This window comes from Fukomys damarensis, unplaced genomic scaffold (genome assembly GCF_012274545.1).
Source record: "Fukomys damarensis isolate Sample0158 unplaced genomic scaffold, DMR_v1.0_HiC HiC_scaffold_36, whole genome shotgun sequence".
NCBI classification, from domain to species: domain Eukaryota; kingdom Metazoa; phylum Chordata; class Mammalia; order Rodentia; family Bathyergidae; genus Fukomys; species Fukomys damarensis.
Genome location: NW_022900948.1, coordinates 38,185,353 through 38,207,300, shown reverse-complemented (window position 1 = coordinate 38,207,300; position 21,948 = coordinate 38,185,353). Strand labels below are relative to the sequence as shown.

The 21,948-nt window shown below is 34.4% G+C and overlaps 2 protein-coding genes across 2 annotated transcripts in view; one reads left to right on the top strand and one right to left on the bottom strand.

Moving 5' to 3' along the window:
- Positions 1-21,948, top strand: part of LOC104858169 (olfactory receptor 1J4) — a 156,814-nt gene that overhangs the window by 91,516 nt on the left and 43,350 nt on the right. The gene's annotated exons all lie outside the window — the stretch shown is intronic.
- Positions 19,010-21,213, bottom strand: LOC104858165 (olfactory receptor 50). The gene is made up of 2 exons (XM_010618259.2): positions 20,298-21,213; positions 19,010-19,038 (listed from the first exon to the last, which is right to left on the bottom strand). Exons 1-2 carry the CDS (start codon positions 21,211-21,213, stop codon positions 19,010-19,012), a joined length of 945 nt encoding a protein of 314 aa, XP_010616561.2.

Genomic DNA, 21,948 nt, shown 5'->3' with positions numbered 1-21,948 from the left:
AGGCTGTGACATTTGAGGAAAAGAGACAACTGAAGACCATGGATGCTCTGAGAATATTTGGAGAGAATTATCAAAGGGCCAGAAAATTACAAGTTCTTTTGGCTTGTAACAAAAATTTCCAGTTTTATTCTAAAGCAGTATTTCCCTGTACAAATGTTAAAAAAAAAACCATGACTAAGAATTATAAATAACTTGTTGTTTTCTAGGTAGAGAACAGATTATAGCAGGGAAAGAGAACCATCAGGCATCTGAAAAAGAGGCCAATGAATTTTAAGTAAAAAATAGAATCTATGGCTAGCTCATTGCGACAACAAAAAGGAATACAATTGCAGATAGCTGGTATAAAATTTTCAAGAATTTTGCTATACTTACCAGGGTTAAAGATATGCAAAGGAAGATACGTTTCTTCCAATGTCCTTCTGAAAACTGGATATGGAATCACTGTCAGAAAAACTATTCTAAAGGAGAATTACTCTGTGCTCACTTCAGTAGCACATACAGTAAAAGGAGAATTATTTTCTCTACATATTCCACAATATGAATGTAAAGATGTACTGCCACCATGTACTTAAAAAAAAGAGGAGCTAAAGTAATGGATGGGGGAGGAGGGAGAGAATGGAAGGGGAATAAAACAAGGAATTAAGATGGGTTACTATGCATGCCAAATTCCCACTAGGAATGCAAACATTATGTTATACATACATGTACTGATAAATCAAAAAAATTTTAAATTTTGACACTCTGTTCAAGATGAATTATTCAAAATGCAGCTTTCTTTCATACTATGCATAGTATGATAGGCACAGTATCTAGGGATGAGTGTCACACAGTGGACAGACACATCCAAACATAGTCATTCACATTTCTGAATGTTATGTCTTCTATTCTGATATGGCCTCTTAGGTGGTGTTGCAAAGCTATCTTTGGAAACAAAGCACGGGGAGCTTCTTCAGTTCCTCTCTAGAAGATGTGGAATACAGAGGAAAACCTGGAGTCTGTAAGACCTGGCCATTCCTCTGCAGATAGCAGAAGAGCTCTCAGTTCATATCAAAGCAAACAGATACAGCGACGTGCATTAGCTCAGAGCTCCGGAGAAACTGATGTGAATTCTAATTTTACAAAGCATGGTAAGGACCTGAGGAGCAATCTCTCTTCCCTAACTTCAAATTGGAGGCAAATATAATTGTTTCTATGCCTGCTTGGTTCCCTTGACAGTAGAACTGCTTGTGGAAGAAGACACTGGAGAATTTACCCTTGGAGGAATAATGATGACACTCTCATAACAGCTATTAGTGTCTTTGTGAATCACGAAGCTTTTTGTCTGCTGAGTTTATCTTGGGGCAAATGTGATTCAGAGTTTTTCACAAACCAGGATGCCTATTGACTTAACAATTTAAATGCCTTGGTTCCCAATTCCATGCTATTTTTGTGAAAAACAGCAGAAACACCCTAATACTTTCATGCTCAGTCTGCAAGATTGAAGAAAATTATGTGTAATTGTCACCAATGGACACGGTGGAAGGAAACATAGTTGATATGAGTCAATCTCTTGTACAAAAGCTCTTATCTTCATAATCCATTGGTGCAAGATTCTCACAAAACAATAAAATAAACATCGTTTACAAACTTTCCATAAACTCCTTTCAAAATAAACCCAAATCTATTCCATACACCTCCACTTCCATTTCTATAATATCTGGTGAAAAAAATGAATATCATTTGTTCCTTTTTCAAGGAAAAGATGTGTGAATATTAATACTTGTTATTAATTGGGTCCATTTATGGTACAAATCAACCCATGCTTAAAACTACTCTTTGTGTAAGGAACTATGATAAGATATTTAAGGTATTTAGATTTGAGGAATTGTTTCGGGCTGCTGGAGATCATGGTTGGTCATGTGTTGCCCTCATGAAAGTGCTATATTTAACCTGCTTGTTTTCTTAGGAGTCAAAGGCTGATAACATTTTCTTCTCACACCAAACAACATAAATGCATCTGCTTCTTTCCTAGGTGTATAATATAATAAAGAGAAATGAAACATGAATTTGCATCTATTTCTAAATTTTTGGACTCAGTGTTGTAGTCTCTAGCCTGCCTTTCTATGCTGAAGCTTCAACCCTGTGTGTTCAGAAATAGGGTCTGTAATGAAGTAATTAATATTGAATAAAATTATAATGGTGGGCCCTGATATCTTAGGATTGGTGTCTTTATAAGACAAGAAACCATTTGCTTTTGTGACATGAGGACATAGCAAAATATCAGCTATCTGTAAGCTAAAAAGGAGTCCTCACTAAAGCAACCGATCATCTAGAATATTGGACATCTAGCTTCCAGAATGGTAGGAGTATAAATTCCTATTATTTAAGTCAAATAAACTCTGGCACAGTGTATGGAAGGCTATGAAATTCAAGTCAAGTATCTGTATGTATACAAATATAAATATGTATTTTACAGATGAACACAAATAAAAATAAAGTTAAAGACTGTATTTTCACTGGAGAGAATACAGTTGAATGAAATGTAGATAATCCAATGGTAAATTTCCAATTTCAAATGATGCATTCTTACTGGATGACAGATATTAGGAAGTAGGAAGAAAATGTTCCAATGGAAGGGGGCAAGAGGGAGAGGGAGAGAAAAGGAAAAACAAGAATAGAAAAAAATGGAACAAAGATTTTTTTTAAATAAGGAGGGGAAGAATGGTTGGAGGGAGGGGAAGGGGAATAGCACAAAGAAGAATATGGATACATTATGTACAGGTAGACATTCTTTATAATGAATGTGATCACTTTGCACATCAAAAGTGTACTGATAAAATTAATTTTCAAATAATAGTTCTAGTCCTTAACGACAGAATAGCATTCGACAGAAATGAGTACGTATGAAATATACAACACTATGGATTATCACAAGGGAAACACATCTTTAACTAATAAGGGACTTATTTATTATATATCTGTATGGAAGAATGTGTTCCATTATTTTTATCTCTAAGGAAGATTCTATAAGCATTGTCATACATGACTTTTATTGAGTACTGGCACTGTTTTGCTGGTTATGCATGCTGGACTGGAAGTGTGGACTCATGGGGTTCATATTGCACAGCTCCAGTTGGATGCAGCTTATTTGATTTAACTTACACTTTAAGGAAATGGGGTTATGATGTATCTTTAAAAAAGCAGATGTATGTATGTGTTCATAGAGATACATGACTATGTAGAAAGCAATTTACACATTTACAAAAGACATGAAAATTCTGCAGCTATCATTGCAGAGAAGTGGAGAAATGATAATTATTAAATTTTTATTTGAAATATTTCATTGGTAAAATGAGACCAGATTCAAATGAACTTGCATATCAGAGTACATTAAAAAGAAATTCATGTATTACAAAGACTGTCAGGGACTGAAGGAAAATTTCATAAAGTGCATAGAAATTTGGTATATTATAATCAGATACATAGGACAAGGAAGTTCTTTATTTTTTCCAGTAGTAACATATTTAGATAAACATTACCACAAAGAACTGGATTTGTTTTCTAATCCCAATGCAAAATCCCATGAGGAGATGAAAATCTTGATATTCTGTAATAAATTGATCCTCTTGAAGCTCCTATGACTTCTGACTCAGTTTCTTATCACATAGTAATAATTAAGTCTGGTGCATGCATTTAACTTGAAGGACTAAACATTTTTCAAAGTTATAAATATTCTTGGAATTCTAAAATCTCATTGCTTTGATTTTTTTTTTGGTTTGGTTTGCAAAAATTCATCTAGAAAAGTTACAGGATCATACATAATAATATTTGTGCTCTATGGATCCTTTTTTCCCTCTTCATATTTCCCCTTCCCAAATCTCTAGGAATTACTTATCATTTTAATCATCATCTCTTTTTTTGCATTTTCTAGTATCTGATACACTTGGAAATATATTGTATGTATTTTCTGAGTATTACCACTTTATGGAAAAGCTTAGCAGTGATAGTTAAGTTGGTTATAGGTATGCTCTGCAATGGAGTAACCATCCGGAGTTACATTTACGGAATCATTTTGGCATACATAGTGGAGTATGTACACATATATTTATGCAAATGTTTGTATCAGCACTGATTCTGATGAAAAATGCTGAAAGTCAAACTATAAATGGAAAAGGAAAAGAAAAAATTAAATTGACATGACAATAGAGCATTTAAGTTTGTTATGCTCTCAAAGTAGAATATGAAAATATATACATGAATTTAAAACAGACAATAGTAGACTACAAAAAGTGAAATAGAATAAATATAATTATTTCATTTATATGCAGTTTTAAGGCAGTCAAATTGAAGGATTACTACAAAAGTATTGAAACACAATAAACAGTAAGCAAGTATTGGAAATTAAGACATGGTATCTCCTAAAGAGAAAAAGAAACCATTGAGAAATCAAAAAGTTTAAACACTATTAGTAGTACTAAATCATTAATTTTGTTTATTTTTATTGAGTTTATTGATACATTCTAGGCACACGGTACAGTTACCTTCATTACTGGGATCTTGTACCATAACATGACAAGTCTTGGTTCTCATTTTTCCCCTTGTCCCTGACCTCTCTTCACCCCTCCTCCCCTCCCCATTTACAAACACTTTATTTCCATTTTTTTCACTTTCTCATATATTTCCCTTATTCCCTTTCCCATACCTTTCCCTCTTTACCCTACACCTTTAGCCCTTTTCTTCCTATTTCACATTGTTAATTATATCATTAAGATCTTGTGTACTATTAAGTCTTTCATACCAGAGAAACGAGTCAGCATTTACACATGTGTGACTTATTTATTTTACTTAGAGTACTAGATCATTTAAACTGATAGATTGTGAAGTATTTCATTTGATATTGTTACTTTAAAATGGAATGCAAATGTCATATGCATGGACATACACAAATAAGCAAAATATCTTAGCATGTATATATGCATATCTTTACATTTTACATGTGACATATATTATTTTTGTTTGGGTAACTTCAAGTCTTATAAAATTATGATAAAATTTCCAATAAAATGGGTAAAAACATTGCTGAAACTTGAAAAAGAGTGAAAACCAACATAGCTTTCAAGATTTGGCCTAAGCATGCTGAACCGTATTTTCACTTCTGCTAAGTATTACCAGCTTAGTGTCACACAGCTAATTACTGAACTCTTAAATTAAAATTTCCACTTTTATAATGAATACTAGAGATAAAGAAAATCATACTGAAATATCCAACACTGTAATCAGATTATTACAATGAAGTTAAGAAGCTGTTCTTTAAGCAGACAGTTTCCCAAGGACAAAATATTTGTTTGTCATTTCACACAGAAAGATAGGATGCTATATTTTTAAATTTGACTAGGAAGTACTTTTGTTCATTTAATAATCAAATGTTATGCTACACTGACATCCTGCTTGTACTCGGTTTCCTTACATTCTTGACATCTTACCTGGCCCTTTTTAAATGTTACACTGAGGGAGGCTGAATCCCCTTATCAGAAATGTCTGACTGCTTATAATCATAGGACCACATGAAAGTCCATGAAATATCCACTGTTTCATGCCTCACAATTTGTTGAGTTTCTGAGAACCCAGAGAGCTCCAATTAAGTTCCTGTTCACCAAATGGGATATATATCTGTTCTCTCTGAATCATTGTCTAAGCCTTTTACAGAGAGCCATTTCATCTCAATTTGTGAAAAGACCTATTCTCTTTCAGAATGGAAAAAAAAGTGGTTTGCCTAGTTTTTATCACTCTAGAAATACAACTAAAGAAAAAACATATCTTCTTTATCAAGTTTACAACTGATGGGCAAAAGGGCTGTTTCCAATTTTAGCTATTACAAACTGTGCCACTATAAACATGGGTGCACATATATCACTGTGATACGATTCTTTTAATCTTTTGGAAAGATTCCCAGCAGAGGGATGGTTTGGTCAAATGAAACTTCTAGTCCTGGTTTTTTGAGGTATCTCCATATTGATTTCAATAGTGGTTGCACCATTCTGCACTCCCACAAACAATGGAGAAGGGTTCCTATCTCCCCACAACTCCACCAACATTTGTTATTGGTTGATTTCTTGATAGCAGCCATTCTTTGTGGGGTGAGGTGGAATCTCAGTGTTGTTTTCATCTGCATCTCTCGAATGATCAGTGATGTGGAACATTTTTTCATATATTTACTTGCTGCTTTTACTTCTTTGTCTGAGAAATGCCCATTTTTGAATCGGGTCTTTATATTTAAGGGAGGGCTGATCGTTTTGAGTTCTTTATATATTCTAGATAATAGTCCTTTGCCTGAGAAGCAGCTGGTAAAAATTTTTTCCCATATTGTAGGTTGTCTCTTAGTTCTATTGATGGTTTCTTTTCAGCGCAGAAGCTTTTTAATTAGATGAGATCCCAGTTGTTGATTCTTTCTGCTAGATCCTGTGCTACTGAGGAATTGTTCATAAAGTCTTTTCCTATGCCAATGTCTTCCAGAGTTCTGCTTAACTTATCTTCCAGCAAGTTTAGTGTTTCTGTTTTAATATTTAGATCTTTAATCCATTTGGATTTTAATTTAGTTCATGGTGAAAGATAAGGGTCCAGTTTTAATCTTTGGCAGGTTGAGATCCAGATTTTCCAACACCATTTATTAAAGAGGCTATCTTTCCTCCACTGAGGATGATCAGCTCCTTTGTCAAAGATTACGTAGCTGAGTACATCTGGATTTATTTTTGTGTCTTCCAATATGTTTCACTGATCCTCGGGTCTGTTTCTTTGCTGTTCTAGATCTCTTCTAGTTCCAGATGAATTTTGGATTTTTTTTCTAATTTTGTGAAACATGCCATTGGAATTTCAATCAGCATTGCATTGAATCTGTATAGTAGTTTTGGTAGTATGACCATTTTCACTATGTTGATTCTTCTACCTAAGAGCAGGGGATATCTTTCCATTTTCTCATGTCCTCTTTGATCTCTTTTTCAGAGTGCTGTAGTTTTCAGTGTAGAGATCTTTTGCTTCTTTCATTAGATTGATTCCTACATATTTCTTTTTTTTGGGGGGATGCTATTGTGAAAGGAACTCTTTCCCTAATTTCTCTCCTGGTGAGTCTGTTATTTGTGTTCAAGAAGACTATTGATTTTTTAGTGTTGATCTTGTATCCAGCTACTCTGCTAAAAGTGTCAATTAAGTCTAGAAGTCTTTCTGTGGAATTTTGTGAATCTTCAATATAGGGTATCATATCATCAGCAAATAATGACAGTTTAACTTCTTCCTTTCCTATCTTTATTGCTTTAACTTCTTCCTCTTGTCTAATTGTAGTGGCTAATGTTTCCAGAACTGTATTGAAGAGGAGTGGTGAATAGTGGGGATCCTTTTCTTGTTCCTGATTTTAATGTGAAGATTTTCAATTTTGGACCATTTAATATGAAGTTGGCTGATGGATTTTCCTAAACAGCCTTTATGAAGTTCAGATATAGACCATCTATTCCAACTTTTAGCTGGGTTTTTAATAATGAATGGATGTTGAATTTTGTCAAATGCTTTTTCTGCATCTATGAGAGGATCATATCATTTTTGTCCTTGATTCTGTTAATATAGTGTATTACATTTATTGATTTACATATGTTGAATCATCCTTGCATCCCTGGAATGAATCCCACTTGGTCAGGGTGTATCATCTTCTTGATGACCCTCTGTATTCTGTTTGCCAGGGTCTTGTTAAGAATTTTGGCATCTGTGTTCATTAAGGAGATTGGCCTGTAGTTCTCTTTTTTTAGTTTGCTCTTTCCTTGGTTTGGGAATCAAAGTAACACTTGCTTCCAGGAATGAATTTGGAAGTATTGTTTCCCTTTCAATGCCTTTGAAAAGTTTAAAGAGTAGTGGCAGTAGTTTTTCTCTAAATGTCTTGTAAGGACTGGGGATTTAGCTCAGTGGTTCTGCTGCCTGCCTTGCAAGCACAAAGATGCGAATTGAATTCCTGGTACCAAAAAAAAAAAAATTAAATGTCTTCTAAAATCCATCAGGACCTGGGATTTTCTTCATTGGTAAACTTTTAATTATATTTTCAATTTCACTGATTGTAATTGGGGTGTTTAAATATTTTTTGTCTTTTTCATTCAACTTTGCTAATTCATACATATCTAGAAATATGTCCATTTTTTCTGTGTTTTCCATTTTATTAGAGTACTGGTTCTCAAAGTAGGTATTGATGATCCTCTGGATTTCTGCTGGATCTGTTGTGAATTCACCTTTTTCATTCCTAATTTCATGGATGTGAGACTTTACTTTCCTTTTCTTGACAAGGTTAGCTAAGGGTTTATCAATTTTATTTATTCTTTCAAAAAACTAACTCTTCAATTCATTGATTTTTTGTATAATTTTCTTAGTTTCCATAGCATTGATTTCTGCTCTGATCTTTATAATTTCCTCTCTTGTACAAGTTTTGGGTTTTTCTTGCTGTTCTTTTTCTAGGAGTCTAAAATTCAGCATTAGGTTGTTTATTTGAGCTTACTCTGTTTTCCTAGTGAGGACATTCACTGCTATGAATTTTCCATGTAGAACTGCTTTCATTGTGTTGCATAGATTCCTGTATGTTGTATTTGCATTATCATTTATTTGTAAAAACTGTCTAATTTATTCTTTAATTTCCTCTGTGATCCATTGTTCAAGAAAGTGTTGTTCACTTTCCATGTGTTTGTAAAGTTCCTATGGTTTTTTATGCTATTGATGTGCAGCTTAATTGCACTATGGTCTGATAATATACAGGGGATAACTTCGATTCCTTTGCATTTATGTTTTATGAGCTAGTATGTGGTCTATCTTGGAGAGTGAACCATGTGCAGCTGAGAATAATGTATATTCTGATTGTATGGGTTGGAACACTCTTTAGACATCTAGTAAGTCCATATATTCAATAGCTTGGCTCAGTTCTAGTACTTTGTTGTTTATTTTTTGCCTAGATGATCTGTCTATTTGTGATAGTGGGGTGTTTAGGTACCCCGCTACAATTGTATTAATGCTTATTTGTTTTTTCAAGTTACTTAATATTTGTTTTATATAGTTGGGGACATTAATATTTGGTGCATATATGTTTATGAAGTGTCATGTCATCCTCTTGAATTGTTCCCTTTACAAACATGCAATGGCCTTCTTTGTCTCTCTTAATCAGTTTTGGTTTGAAATTTACTTTGTGGATGAATAAGAGAGCTACTCCTGCTTTTTTTCTGGGCTCCTGTCACATGGAGAATTGTTTTCCATCCTTTCACTTTCAGTCTATGGGCTTCTTTTTGCACTAGGTGTGTTTCTTGTATACAACATATTGTTGGATTTTGCTTCTTAATCCATTCTGCCAGTCTATTTCTCTTGATTGGTAAGTGGAGGCCATTGACATTGATGGTTATGACTGATATGTACTAACTTATTGTTCTCATGTTATTGTCCTTTGGTTGACTCTTTTTACTTTTTATCCCCTCTCCTTTTAGTTTCTTTCCTTGCCTATTTTATATGCTCTGTTGGGCCTCATGGTGTTGCGATTTTCATTGTCTTTTTCTAGGATTTTGTTTAGAATTGTTTGGAGTGCTGGTTTGATATTCATGAAACTTGTCAGGTGTTCTTTATCATGGAAGTATCTTATTTCCCCATCCATTTTGAAAGAGAGTTTTGCAGGATACATCAGTCTAGGTTAGAGGTTGTTTCTTTTAGGACTTGAAATACCTTGCTCCAGGCTCTCCTTGACCTGAAGGTTTGTGTTGAAAAGTCTGTTGTGATTCTGATGGACATTTCTTTGCATGTGATTTGTTTCTTTTCTCTTACTACTTGTAGTATTTTGTTCTTCTGTTGGGTTTCTGGGATCTTGATTATTATATGTCTAGGTGTAGATTTTATTTGTTCATGACTAGTTGGAGTCCTATATGCCTCACTTATCTGTATGTCAAATTCTTCCTTTCTGATTGGGAAGTTTTCTGTCAGTAATTGTGCAAATAGCTTTTTTAAGTCATTTGTATTTTATCCTGCTACTTCATGGATTCCTATCAGTCTTGTTCCTCTTGTTTGCATCATCTAGGAGTTGTTGGACTGATTTCTCATGATCTCTTACTGATTTTAAGAGACCTCTCTTTTCACCGCCACTGACTGCAATCCTGTCTTCTATATCTGAAATTCTATCTTCACATTCATTTATCCTGCTGTGGAAACTTTCAGGAGTTTTAATCTCCTGGATATCTGTTTGAATCTGTTTCATGGATTAAATTTCTTTCCTATATTGCACATTAGCTGTTTCCATTTCTTTCCTATGGTGTGCCTTCATGGCTTCTATTATGGTCCTGAGTTCACCTTTTTTTGTCAGTTTCTGCTCTGGAGTCTCTAATTGTGTCTTTCATTGTGCTCACAATCTCTGTAGTTATCTCAGAAATTATTTCTGTTTTGAATTTTTCTAGAGACTGATCTGTTTTGTTACTTCCTGTGCTATGGGTTCAGGGTGTCCTGCTGGTTCACTGTCAGACATTTCAACCTCATTTGCCATAGAGGTTGCTGCTGGTGAACTGGAAGTCTGTCTTTGTGTCTTGCTTAAGTGTTTTCTCATTTTTATTTTTGTTGTTGAGCTGCTCTTGGTTTAATTCCTGGGTTATTACTTAAATCTTCCTGATACAGTTGTGATTTAGCTTTTGAGTCTCTAATGACTCAGAGACACTCTCATTTTCATAGTATCAGAAAGGACAACTCATTAAATCAATCACAAGCCTTCAGCCCAATTGATACAATCAACAACACAATAGGATCAAGCACAGCTTACAAATTGACCATTTGTGGTAGTCATTAATCTATCAACTTTAAACCATGTGAATTAAATCAAAATCAAGGAGCAGCCCCAAAATTGTTTACAGTGAATAAACTCTTCAATGTATCATCCTTACTCTTTAGCATGGGGGCTTAGATATAGTTAGGATGACAGGAGTAGATAGGTAGAAGAATAGGAGAATGTTTCAAGTGAAGCCAGAGGACAGAGGATGACCACACAAACTTTAGGAAACTGTTGAAGACAAGGGGGAAAGACACAGTGCAAGAACAAGGACAAGAATATAACAATATAACAGTAATAGGGGCTCCCTTTCCTTTGAAACTATTGACCCTTGAGTGAAGGAAAATGAGAGAAGAAAGGAAAATAAAGAGAAAAGAAAAAACAATAAAAGAAGAAATCCGAGTTAAAGCAGGAACAGAAACAGGAAGGAAGATGAAGAATGATATGGGGGAGCAAGAGGCTGAGTTGGAAGTAGGAAACAGAAAAGAGAATTTGCAGATTGGAATGAGGAAAAGAAAGAAGAAAAAGAATTTGAGGGGTGTCTTTCAGACTATATCTCTGCTGCCACAATAGACAATGTGAACAGCCATGTGCAGAACTAAGTCCTTTAGTCTCAGCAAGCTGGTGGTTGACCTCTGAGATTCAGGCTGAATTCAGGCTGCAAGGCTCAAATTGAGCTCCCTGAGCTCCTGCAGGAGCTCAGAAAAATGAGCTTTATGACCACCTGTGATTTTCAGAGTGGATCCAAGAACTGAAGCCATCAGGAAGCCTAAGAGCACTGGGGAGGGGTGGTGGATATTGCAGAGGTGCCTCCATGGCCAACCAGTCCTCACCAGTTGGCTTGATGCAGGCTGGAGTGAGGACAGGATCTCTGCACAGCTGACCTGGACCTTCTCCTTCTGCTGGATGCAGGCAGGGCAAGGGTGGGGCCCTTAATCACTTTTACTAAAGAAAAAATCTCTAATTTTTGACTTTCAGTTGAATATATGCATTTTCATGGTTCATGATCCAATGTCAGTTTTATGTCCCAGAGATACCTTGCACATACACAACTGCAGACAAAAGTAAGAACATTGATAGCAATAATATTCACAGCACCATAAATAATAAAAATCATTTCAAGAGCAAGTAAGTTGTGATTTTTTTCAACTGCCATTATAGAGCAATTACATATTATATCATAGAATCTAAGAAATGTACCAATTGTACAAATTGTACAATTTTAGAAAAGTAATAATTGTAGAACAATTGTAGAAATAAACAGAAATGAAAGATAAATTACAGCTATTTCTAATTTTATAGACTGAATTTTGTGCTCTTTACCAAATATCTCCATGTTGAAGCTCCAGCACAATGTATTTGGAGATAGTGCCTTTAAAGAAGGAATTGATATTGAATAAAATAATGAGAAGGGGCCCTAATATGACAGGATTCCTGTCTTTGTAACACAAGATCCCTCCTCTTTCTATTTTTTTCTACATGAGGATGCTGCAAGAAGGCAGCTATCTGTGAGCCATGAATCAAGTGCTCAATAAAACAACAAATCAGCTAGAATATTGGACACTGAGCTCCAGAACTGTGAGGAAATAAATTCCTATTGTGTAAGTCAAATAATCTCTACTACATTGTTAAAGACATCTAAGTAATTTAAGACACATACTTGTACATATACAAATATAAATATATATTTTAGAGATGAACATAATTAGAAATAAATCTACAGAATTCAATGGGCTCTGAAGCACAAAATTCTGACTAGTTGTTTCCTAACGTGGGGAGAAACTGCAGTACATGTAGATAGTTCAGGGGTAAATTTCTTATTTCAAATGATGCTTCTTAAACATTTCCTAAGGAGAGTATAACATTCATAGACAGAAATGAGAATATGTGAAGTGAACAACTTTGTGAATTATCACAAGGGAAATACATCTAGGTAATCTCTTTGCTTTAACAATGCATTAACACATTGCTGGACTTGACTTAGCTCTGGCACTGGAGCTGCATCTTGTACTGGAGGACACTCTAGTTCCATAGATAATGTTAGACATGTTGGAGAATCTGGCCTTGGCATAAAACTGAAAGTAGCTCTGCTCAGAGCCATCAGTATATCTTACAATATTGGAACTGGAGCTAGCTGGGCAGCTGGCTAGAGCTCTGGAGTTAACTCTACCTTTGCTTCTGCTGCTAATGAAGTCAATACTGAAGCGCACTCTGCCTCTGGAGCTGGTGCTGGACCATTGCACCAAGTGCTGAGGAGCCTCTAGTCAAGAACATTTTTAGGTCTTTGTATATGTGAAGGAGTGTTGCTGCTAACAGAGATAACTTGACTTCTGTCTTTGCCATTTGTATACTCTTCATTTCTCTCACTTCTTAGTGTTCTGGCTGAGATGTCAAATTCTATGGTGAATAATAATGAAAGTAGACATCGTAGTCTTGTTCCTGATATTACTGAAAATCATTTTTGCCTATATCAACTGATGCTAGATATACATTTGTCTTATATAGTGTTTGCTGTGTTCATGCATATTCCTTCTGTATCTAAGTTTTGGAGTTATTTGAAATCATGAAATGTTACTGAATTTTATTGAATTTTTTCCCTGTATCTATTGTCACAATCAGATGGTGTTTAGTCTCATTCTATTGAAGTGATGTATTAATATTTATGATTTTCATTTAGTAAACCACCTTTGATTCCCTGGGATAAGTCTCATTTGACCATGGTTATAATCTTGTCTTTCTTTCTTTTTTTCTGTTTTGATAGTGTGGAAATCAAGGCCCAGAAATCATGCATGCTGAACAGGTTCTCTACCATTGAACTATATCCCTAGCCTTCTCTTAAATCATTTTTCTGTGCTGCTGAAATTGACTTGCTAACATCTTGTTGAGAATTTTTGTGACTGTGTTCATCATGGAAAGGTCTATGTTTCTCTATTTTTTTTCCACATGGACTTTTCTGATTTTCAGATCAGGCTGGTCCTTGCCTCTTAGAATGAGTTTGGAAGAGGCTCATCCCTTTCAATACAATGAAAGAGTTTGAGAACAGTTGATGATAGTTCTTTAAGATCTTGGTAAAATTCATCAGTGGAGCCATTCTTTGCTGTTCTTTTCTGTGCTGAAAGATTTTCCTATTACTATTTCTGTCTCTTTACTAATTATTAGTTTTGGGTTGGGTTTTTATGTCTTGAAGTGCATTTGGGAAGATTATATGTGGTCATATACTTATCCTTTCCTTCTAGCTTTCCAATTTGTTGGCCAGCACTTGTTTATAATAGTCAGTAATGATACTTTGTCTTTCTGTGTTATCAGTTGTATGTCTCCCTTTTTGTTTCTTATCTTACTTAGTTTGGACTTCTGTTTTACTCCTTGTTTAGGTTACCTAAAGTTTTGTCGATTTTGTTTACTCTTCAGAAAGCAGAGCTCTTCATTTGTTGATCTGTGTTATGTTTAGTCTGGTTTTTATAGCTGTACTCATTGATATTCTTTTTTTTCTACTAATTTTGTATTTGGTATGTTCATTTGTTTCTAGTTTCTGAAGTTATTTCACTAGGTTGTTTATTTTGAAATCCCTATTTTTTTAATATAAGCCCTTACTAAGTATGAACTTCTCAATACTACTTTTCCTGTATCTCATATGTTTTCACATGAACATTTTCATGTTTTAAGGAATTTTGAAATTCCAATTCCATTTCTTCATTGATGTATTGGTCATTCAAGTGAATGGTGTGTAGTTTCCATGTGACTATAACATTTCTAAAGATCCTATTGCTGCTGATTTCTAGTTTTATCTCATTTTGTCAGAAACATTCTGCAAATATCTGGTGGGTCCATTTGGTCTGTAGCATTATGTTAAGCAAGTCAAAAATTGATAATGTCTTAGAGATAAAATTTTCCCTCCTCTTCAATACCTTATAATTTATTTTCAAAAAATTTTTAGTTTATATTGTGATTTATTTTGGCAAATGCACTACATAGATGTTATTATTAAATTTTGTAATTTTAAATGTACATTATGTAGCACATAAATTTTAAATGTCTATCTTTTTGTATTTCTTAATTTGATACATGAATGAAATGATTACAGCAGTAAGTTTGAGATATGGACTATTTTCAACTCCTCAGAAAGCTTTCTTCTTTTTTTCCCAGTCAGTACCCTATCAAAGATTAATGCAATTCTGATGTGTACAATCTCTGACTTGTACACATTCTAAACTCATCTAGTTAAAATCATATAACATATAATCTATTATATATTATAGTCTTTATTAAATAATATTAAACATATGATCTATCCTCTAGTATCAGTAGTTCATCCTTTTCTTACTATTTATTCTATATTATTTTATAGTATGAACATATGACAATCTAGTTAAACATTGCAGAGTTGATAGATGCTATGGTTTTTTTCTGTTTCATTTTTCAATAAGAAAGCTTGTAATTAATTAAATTACATGGTCACTTAGAAAAATATTGTTGTAAAAAAGAAAAAAATAAAAATTTTTCCCACATTGTAGGTTGTCTCTTAGTTCTGTTGATGGTTTCTTTTGCAGTGCAGAAGCTTTTTAATAAGATGAGATCCCAGTTATTGATTCTTTCTGCTAGTTCCCATGCTACTGAGGATTTGTTCATAAAAAATAATTTACCAGCCCCTCCTCAGACAAAAGACTATTATCTAGAATACATAAAGAACTCAAAACAATCAGCCCCCAATAAAAATAATATAAAGACCCAATTCAAAAATGGGCATCTGAAATGAACAGACATTTCTCAGAAAAAGAAGTAAAAGCAGCAAGTAAATATATGAAAAAATGTTCCACATCACTAGTCATTCGAGAGATGCAGATGAAAACAACACTGAGATTCCACATCACCCCACAAAGAATGGCTGCTATCAAGAGATCAAGCAATAACAAATGTTGGCTGGGTTGTGGGGAGAAAGGAACCCTTCTCCATTGTTGGTGGGAGTGCAGACTGGTGCAACCACTATGGAAATCAATATGGAGATACCTCAAAGAGCTGGGACTAGAGGTACCACTTGACCCAGCCATCCCTCTGCTAGGTATCTTTCCAAAAAAATTAAAAGAATCATATCACAGAGATATATGCACACCTATGTTTATAGCAGCACAGTTTCTAATAGCTATGACTTCGAAACAGCCCATTTGCCCATCGGTTGGAGACTGGATAAAGAAGATGTGGTTTTTCTGTAAAATGGAATACTACTCAGCCATAAAGAATGAGAAATTAGAGTCATTCATAGGAAAATGGATACATATTGAGGATGTACTCCTAAGTGAAATAAACAAGTCACACATGTGTAAATACTGAATAGTTTCTCTGGTGTGAATAAACTGTAATAGTACATAAGATCCTAATAAGATACCTGACATGTGAAATGGGAAGAAAAGGGCTAAAGGTGTAGGGAAGGTGGGATGGATAGAGGAAGGGTAATAAGGGAAAAGAAAAAAATGTGAGAAAATGAAAAGATGGAAATAAAGTGTTTGTAAATGGGGAGGGGAGGAAGGGGTGAAGGGAGGGCAAGGATAAGGGGAAAAATTGAGAACCAAGACCTGTCATGTAAGGTACAAGATCCCAATAATGAATATAACTGTACTGTATACCTAAAATATACCAATAAACTCAATTTTTAAAAAAAGAAAAAGTATACCAGATCATGATCTGGTAATGAATAAATCCAATTTGAGTTACTTTCACTAATCAATGATATATTTCTTTTATATACCTGTGTAAATATTTGTGCAATTTCATTTATAAACAGTGAAGATTCTAAGAGCTTTCTCATAAGTACTAGCACTCAGTTTTGATAGTTATGTGCCCAGGACTGGAAATGCTGACTCGTGGAGTTTACATTGTTCAGCTCCAGTTTTCATCCTTCTTATTAGACTTAAATTCCAATTTAACATCATTTTTAAGCAAATAGGGTAATGATGCATATTTTAATAATAGCATTTAAAAGATAGGTTTGTGGTCCTAGATATGTATGCCTGTATATGAAGCAATTTACAGGGTTGTGGATTTAGCTTAGTGGTAACCACCTGTCTCATAAGAGCAAGGTCCCAAGTTCAATCCAGATCTCAAACAAACAAACAAAAAGTGATGAAGCAATTTACACATCTACAAAAATATGTGATGTAATTATCAGCAGAAATAAGTGGAGACATAATTTATTAAAAATTAACTTTAAACACTTTATTATCAACATGAGAAAATCTTCAACGAATTTATACCTGAAAATGTTAAAATTACAACTCAATATATACCAAAATATCAAGGACTAAAGGCAAGGTTTTAAAATTTTACATAGAAATATGTCATATTATCATTGGTAAATAAGACAAGGCAGAGCTTTACTTTCTAAAATTCTAATATATTTGGTTAAAACATAGTGTGAAGCACTTGATTTGTTACACAATGCTAAAATTCTATCAGCAGATGGGAATCTTGGAATGCTATAATAACTTGATCCCATTGAGTTCTTATCAAATCTTATACTGTTCTTCCATTGTTGCAGCTTGCAATGACCTCTGTCTCAGTTTCTTATTATATAGTACTAAGTCTAGTGAATGCATTTCATTCAAATGATTAAATTAGCCTCCATATTCCAAAGTTACAAATGTTCCTTTGACTGAATAAAATGCCATTTATTTGGTTGGTTCTTTGTTTGGTTTTCACAAATTTACCTATCCAAATTACAGCATCAGACAATAATTTTTCTGCTCAATAAATCCTCTTTACACTCTTCATACTTCTCTTTCCAAATCCTTAGTAACCACTGGTATTTTTAATCATCTTTTGTTTTATTTTTCTATGATGGGAATATGGTTGGAAATATATTTGTATAGCTTCTTAGTACAACCACTTTGTAGAAGAGTTTGGCAGTGAGAGTTAAATTCTATATACACATGCCTTTCAATGGAGCCCAATTTGGAGGTACGATTTACAAAAGTTTTGATGTACACATTGGAGAGTATATATACATATTCTCCTCTCTCTCTCTCTCTCTCTCTCTGCCTCTTTGAATCATTGTATCAGCACTGTTCTTAGCAGAAAATTTCTCCAAATCGTATCAGCAGTTTTCTTAGTAGAAAAATTATGAAAGCCAAACAGAAAAAGAGAAAAGAAAAACATTAAAATATACATTACAATAGGGTAAGTTTGCTAGATTCTCGCACCAGAATTCAAAACTATATATATATAAATTTCACAAGGACAATAGTAGATTACAAAAACTGCACCAGACTAAACATAATTTTACTTCATTTATATGTAAGTGTAAGGTAAGCAAATTGAAGATTGCTGCAAAAGAATTAACATTCAATGGAAAGCAAATATTATAAACAGTAAGGACATGGTGCCCCCTCAGGGGGAAAAGATAAAATTGAGGAGGAACTGAAGGGGTTTCAACTACATTGTTTTTTTTTTATCATTTAACCTATAGACTACAAAGTATTTTTTAAATGTTTTTTATTTAATATGGGATTACATCTCACTTCTATGGGCATACACATAAGCATAATACATCATATATACATATATCTTTGTATATGTGGAATATTTCATTTTGCGTGTGTTATTTCAAGTCTTATAATGATTAAAATAAAATTTCCACTAAAATGGCTAAAAATATTGCTGACATTTGAAAAACAATGAGATCCTTGGAGCATAAGTCTCAAGATTTGACCTCAAGTACACAAAAGCTTGAGTTCTGCTTCCATTAAATACTGTCAGCTTAATAGCATACAACTATTTACTGAATTCTTAAATTAGAATTTCCACCTTTAACAAGTACTAGAGACAAAGGAAATAATGTGCAAATATCTCACTGTAATCAGCTTATGGCAATGTAGTTAAGTAGCTTTGCTCTAAGCAGAGGCAGTTTCCCAAGGACCAAAGATGTTACTTTACCATTTCACAAGGAAGCTTATGATACTGCATTTATGTCATTTGGGAGAGAAGTAATTTTTTTCATTTTAAAATTAAGTATACTTCATACACTAAAATCTTGTTCAAACTCAGTTCCATTGCCTAACACTATGCTGCTTTGTCTAACCTCCTGCCACCCTGCTTGGTCATTCATTAGCCCACACCCAGGGAAGCTGAGTCTCTTCAGCAGAGCCCACCCATTATCCACTGTCATGTCACCATGTGAAAGTCCATGAAATATCTGCCCTCTGTATATGTGGTACCCAGGTGACCTTACTAGGATGTAGAGAGCTTCAATAAAGTTTCTAGTAACCAAGTGGGATATATATTTGCTGTATCTGGATGAATCCACCTCATCTCAGTTACTCTCTTTGAGACAGAAAAAAATAGTTACATACTAAATTCCATCACTCTAAGAATACAACTAAAAATAAAATAGGACAATAATTAATAAAATGCAAGGGGGTGAAGGGAGGGCAGGGGTAAGGGGAAGAAATGAGAATCAAGACTTGTCATGTAGAGGTACAAGATCCCAACAATGAATGTAACCGTAGTGCATCCCTAAAATGTACCAATAAACTCAATTAAAGCTGAAAAAGAAAAAAGAAAATGCAAACAGCTGGGATCAATGAGAAAGAGACAAATGGGAAAGGGTGGAAAACTGGTATGAAGTAGTTAAATGTCAGAAATAAATCCCGGTGTAATATTGCACAGTAGGGTGACTACAGATAATAACATTTTATATTTGAAGAATAAAAGCCTTTGCATGGTTTTGCTAAAAGAAATGATAAATGTTTGAGGAAATAAATACCATTCCCTTTATTTAATGTTATATGGTATACTATTAAAATTACATGATATGCTATGAATACTTACAATTTTACTTGTAATTTAAAATGAATAACTTACAAACAAAAATCAAATTATATATCTTACTAATGATACTAAGAAAAATAAATTTAGAAAATATTTTAAAGTAAAATCATAAGCCTAGCAGAACAAAAATTGTGTTATGTTGATCCAGGCAAAAAAGATTTGCTACAAAATACTGCATATCATCCCATTAAAAAAGACTAAAAGCTGTGACTACATAAAAATTTAAAACTTTTCTAGAAGAAGGAAAATATGTGAAAACAAAGAATTATAAGAAAAGATAATATTATATGCTTGTAAGAAGCTTTTCCAATACTCTAAAAATCAACAACACAAATAGAAAAAACATGTCTAACATGAAACAGGTATAAAAAATGAGTGTTCTATCAATAGTCACCAAGAAATAAAAATTCAGCAGGGTGTGGTGGCACATGCCTGTAATCACAGCACTCAGGAGGCTGAAGCAGAGACTTCACCGTGAGTTTGAAACCAGCCTGGGCTACATAGTGAGTTCCAGGTCAGTCTCAACTGCCTAGTGAGACCCTGTCTCAAAAACAAAAACAAAAAAAAAAAAAAGAAAGAAAGAAAGAAAAAGAAAGATTCAAAGAAACAATGTAATGTGTCTTTGGGAATTTCTCATATCAAGACAATAGGAAATACAATGTCTATCATACCGACAAACTTCCTCTACTGAGCAGATTTCTGAGAGCTCCTTTCATGTCCCGATTTCGCAGACTGTAGATAAAGGGATTCAGCATGGGTGTGACCACATTGTACAACACAGTGACAACGATATTCTTGTCATTGGTGTTATTGGAGGAGGGGAAAAAGAAGATCCCAATAATTGCTCCATAGTAGAGAGAAACCACAGAGAGATGAGAACCACATGTGGACAAAGCTTTGTAGATTCCCTTAATAGAGGGAGCTCTCAGGATGGTGGCCCCAATGCGGCCATAAGACACCAGAATACACATGAATGGCAGAGTAACAACCATTGATCCTACAATGAGAATAACCAGGTCATTGTTGGTGGTGTCTGAACTGGACAATTTAAGTAAGGAAGGAAGCTCACAGAAAAAGTGATGGAGAGTGTTGTCTCTAGAGAAAGAGAGATGGGCTAAGAGGAGAGTGTGCACAAGGGAACCAGCAGCAGATAGGACCCAGGATAAAATTACTAACAGGACACAGAGGATATGACTCATGATGATGTTGTACTGGAGGGGATGACAGATGGCCACATACCTGTCATAGGCCATTGAAGTGAGAAGGAAGCTGTCAACACCACCAAACAAGAAGAAAAAGAATTCCTGTGAAATGCACCCAGCATAAGAGATGGATTGACTCTGTGTCAGCATATTCATGAGCATCTTTGGAGCTGTGACTGATGAGAAAGAGATGTCAGCAAGGGCCAAGTGGCTGAGGAAGAAGTACATGGGGGTGTGGAGGCGGGAGTCCAGCCTGATGAGCAGGATGATGAGCAGGTTCCCCAGCACCGTGGTCAGGTACAGGACCAGGAATAGAGCATAATACATGCCTTTCTCTTCCTTCCTGATAGGGAGCCCCAAGAGGATGAATTCAGACACACTGCTCTGGTTATCTCTTCTCATACTCTTCTTTCTGTATTACGCTGGATATTAAAAAAAAAAGAGAGAGACATGAAAACGTAAATTCATTGTGACTTTTACATAATAAAAACAAACAAATCAGTATCTGCAAATTTTAATCTGTATATATCAGGCTTTTTGCCATAAGTGGGCTAATAATGATTTAGACAAAGGATATTATTTGTCCACCTGAAAACCAACTCAGCATTCTTTGAAGAAACACAAAATTTATGAATGATCATCAGTTCAGATCTGGTTTAACATGATGATTCCCAGAGACTGTGATAAAAATCTGATATTATGAGTTTCAACACAAGGATAGGACAGTATCAATTAGTAGAAAACCAATAAATGATCTCTAAAGGTATACTGACCTTCCTTAACTTTCCCCATGTCTCTGAAGTAATCTCTTGCTAACACATTATTTCCAATGATTGAATCAAAGTAAAAGAATTCAATGTGTTTTGGGCCTGTAAGATATCAGGAAGTGAAAATTTTGGGAAAATATATGCAGTGGGTTGAAGAACTTTGAAAGCGTGAATGTGTGTCATAACATAAAATATCTATGCACATATTTTGTAGTTTGGCCACTGGTTCTTCCTATTAAAAAATGCTTTCCTATTCTACATTTTCAGTGTTTCATCACCCATTTTTAAGGAATGTTCATCGAATATGAAGTAAAATTCTGTTTTTCTTTCCCATTCTCACCTTACTCTTGCCTCAAATCAAACTAGTCAT

Coding starts and splice junctions, on each gene's coding strand:
- LOC104858165 (XM_010618259.2), bottom strand. CDS start 21,213: ATGAGAAGAGATAACCAGAGCAGTGTGTCTGAATTCATCCTCTTGGGG. Junction 19,039..20,297: donor AGCTCTCAGAAATCTGCTCA/GTAGAGGAAGTT, acceptor CTTGGTTACTAG/AAACTTTATTGAAGCTCTCT.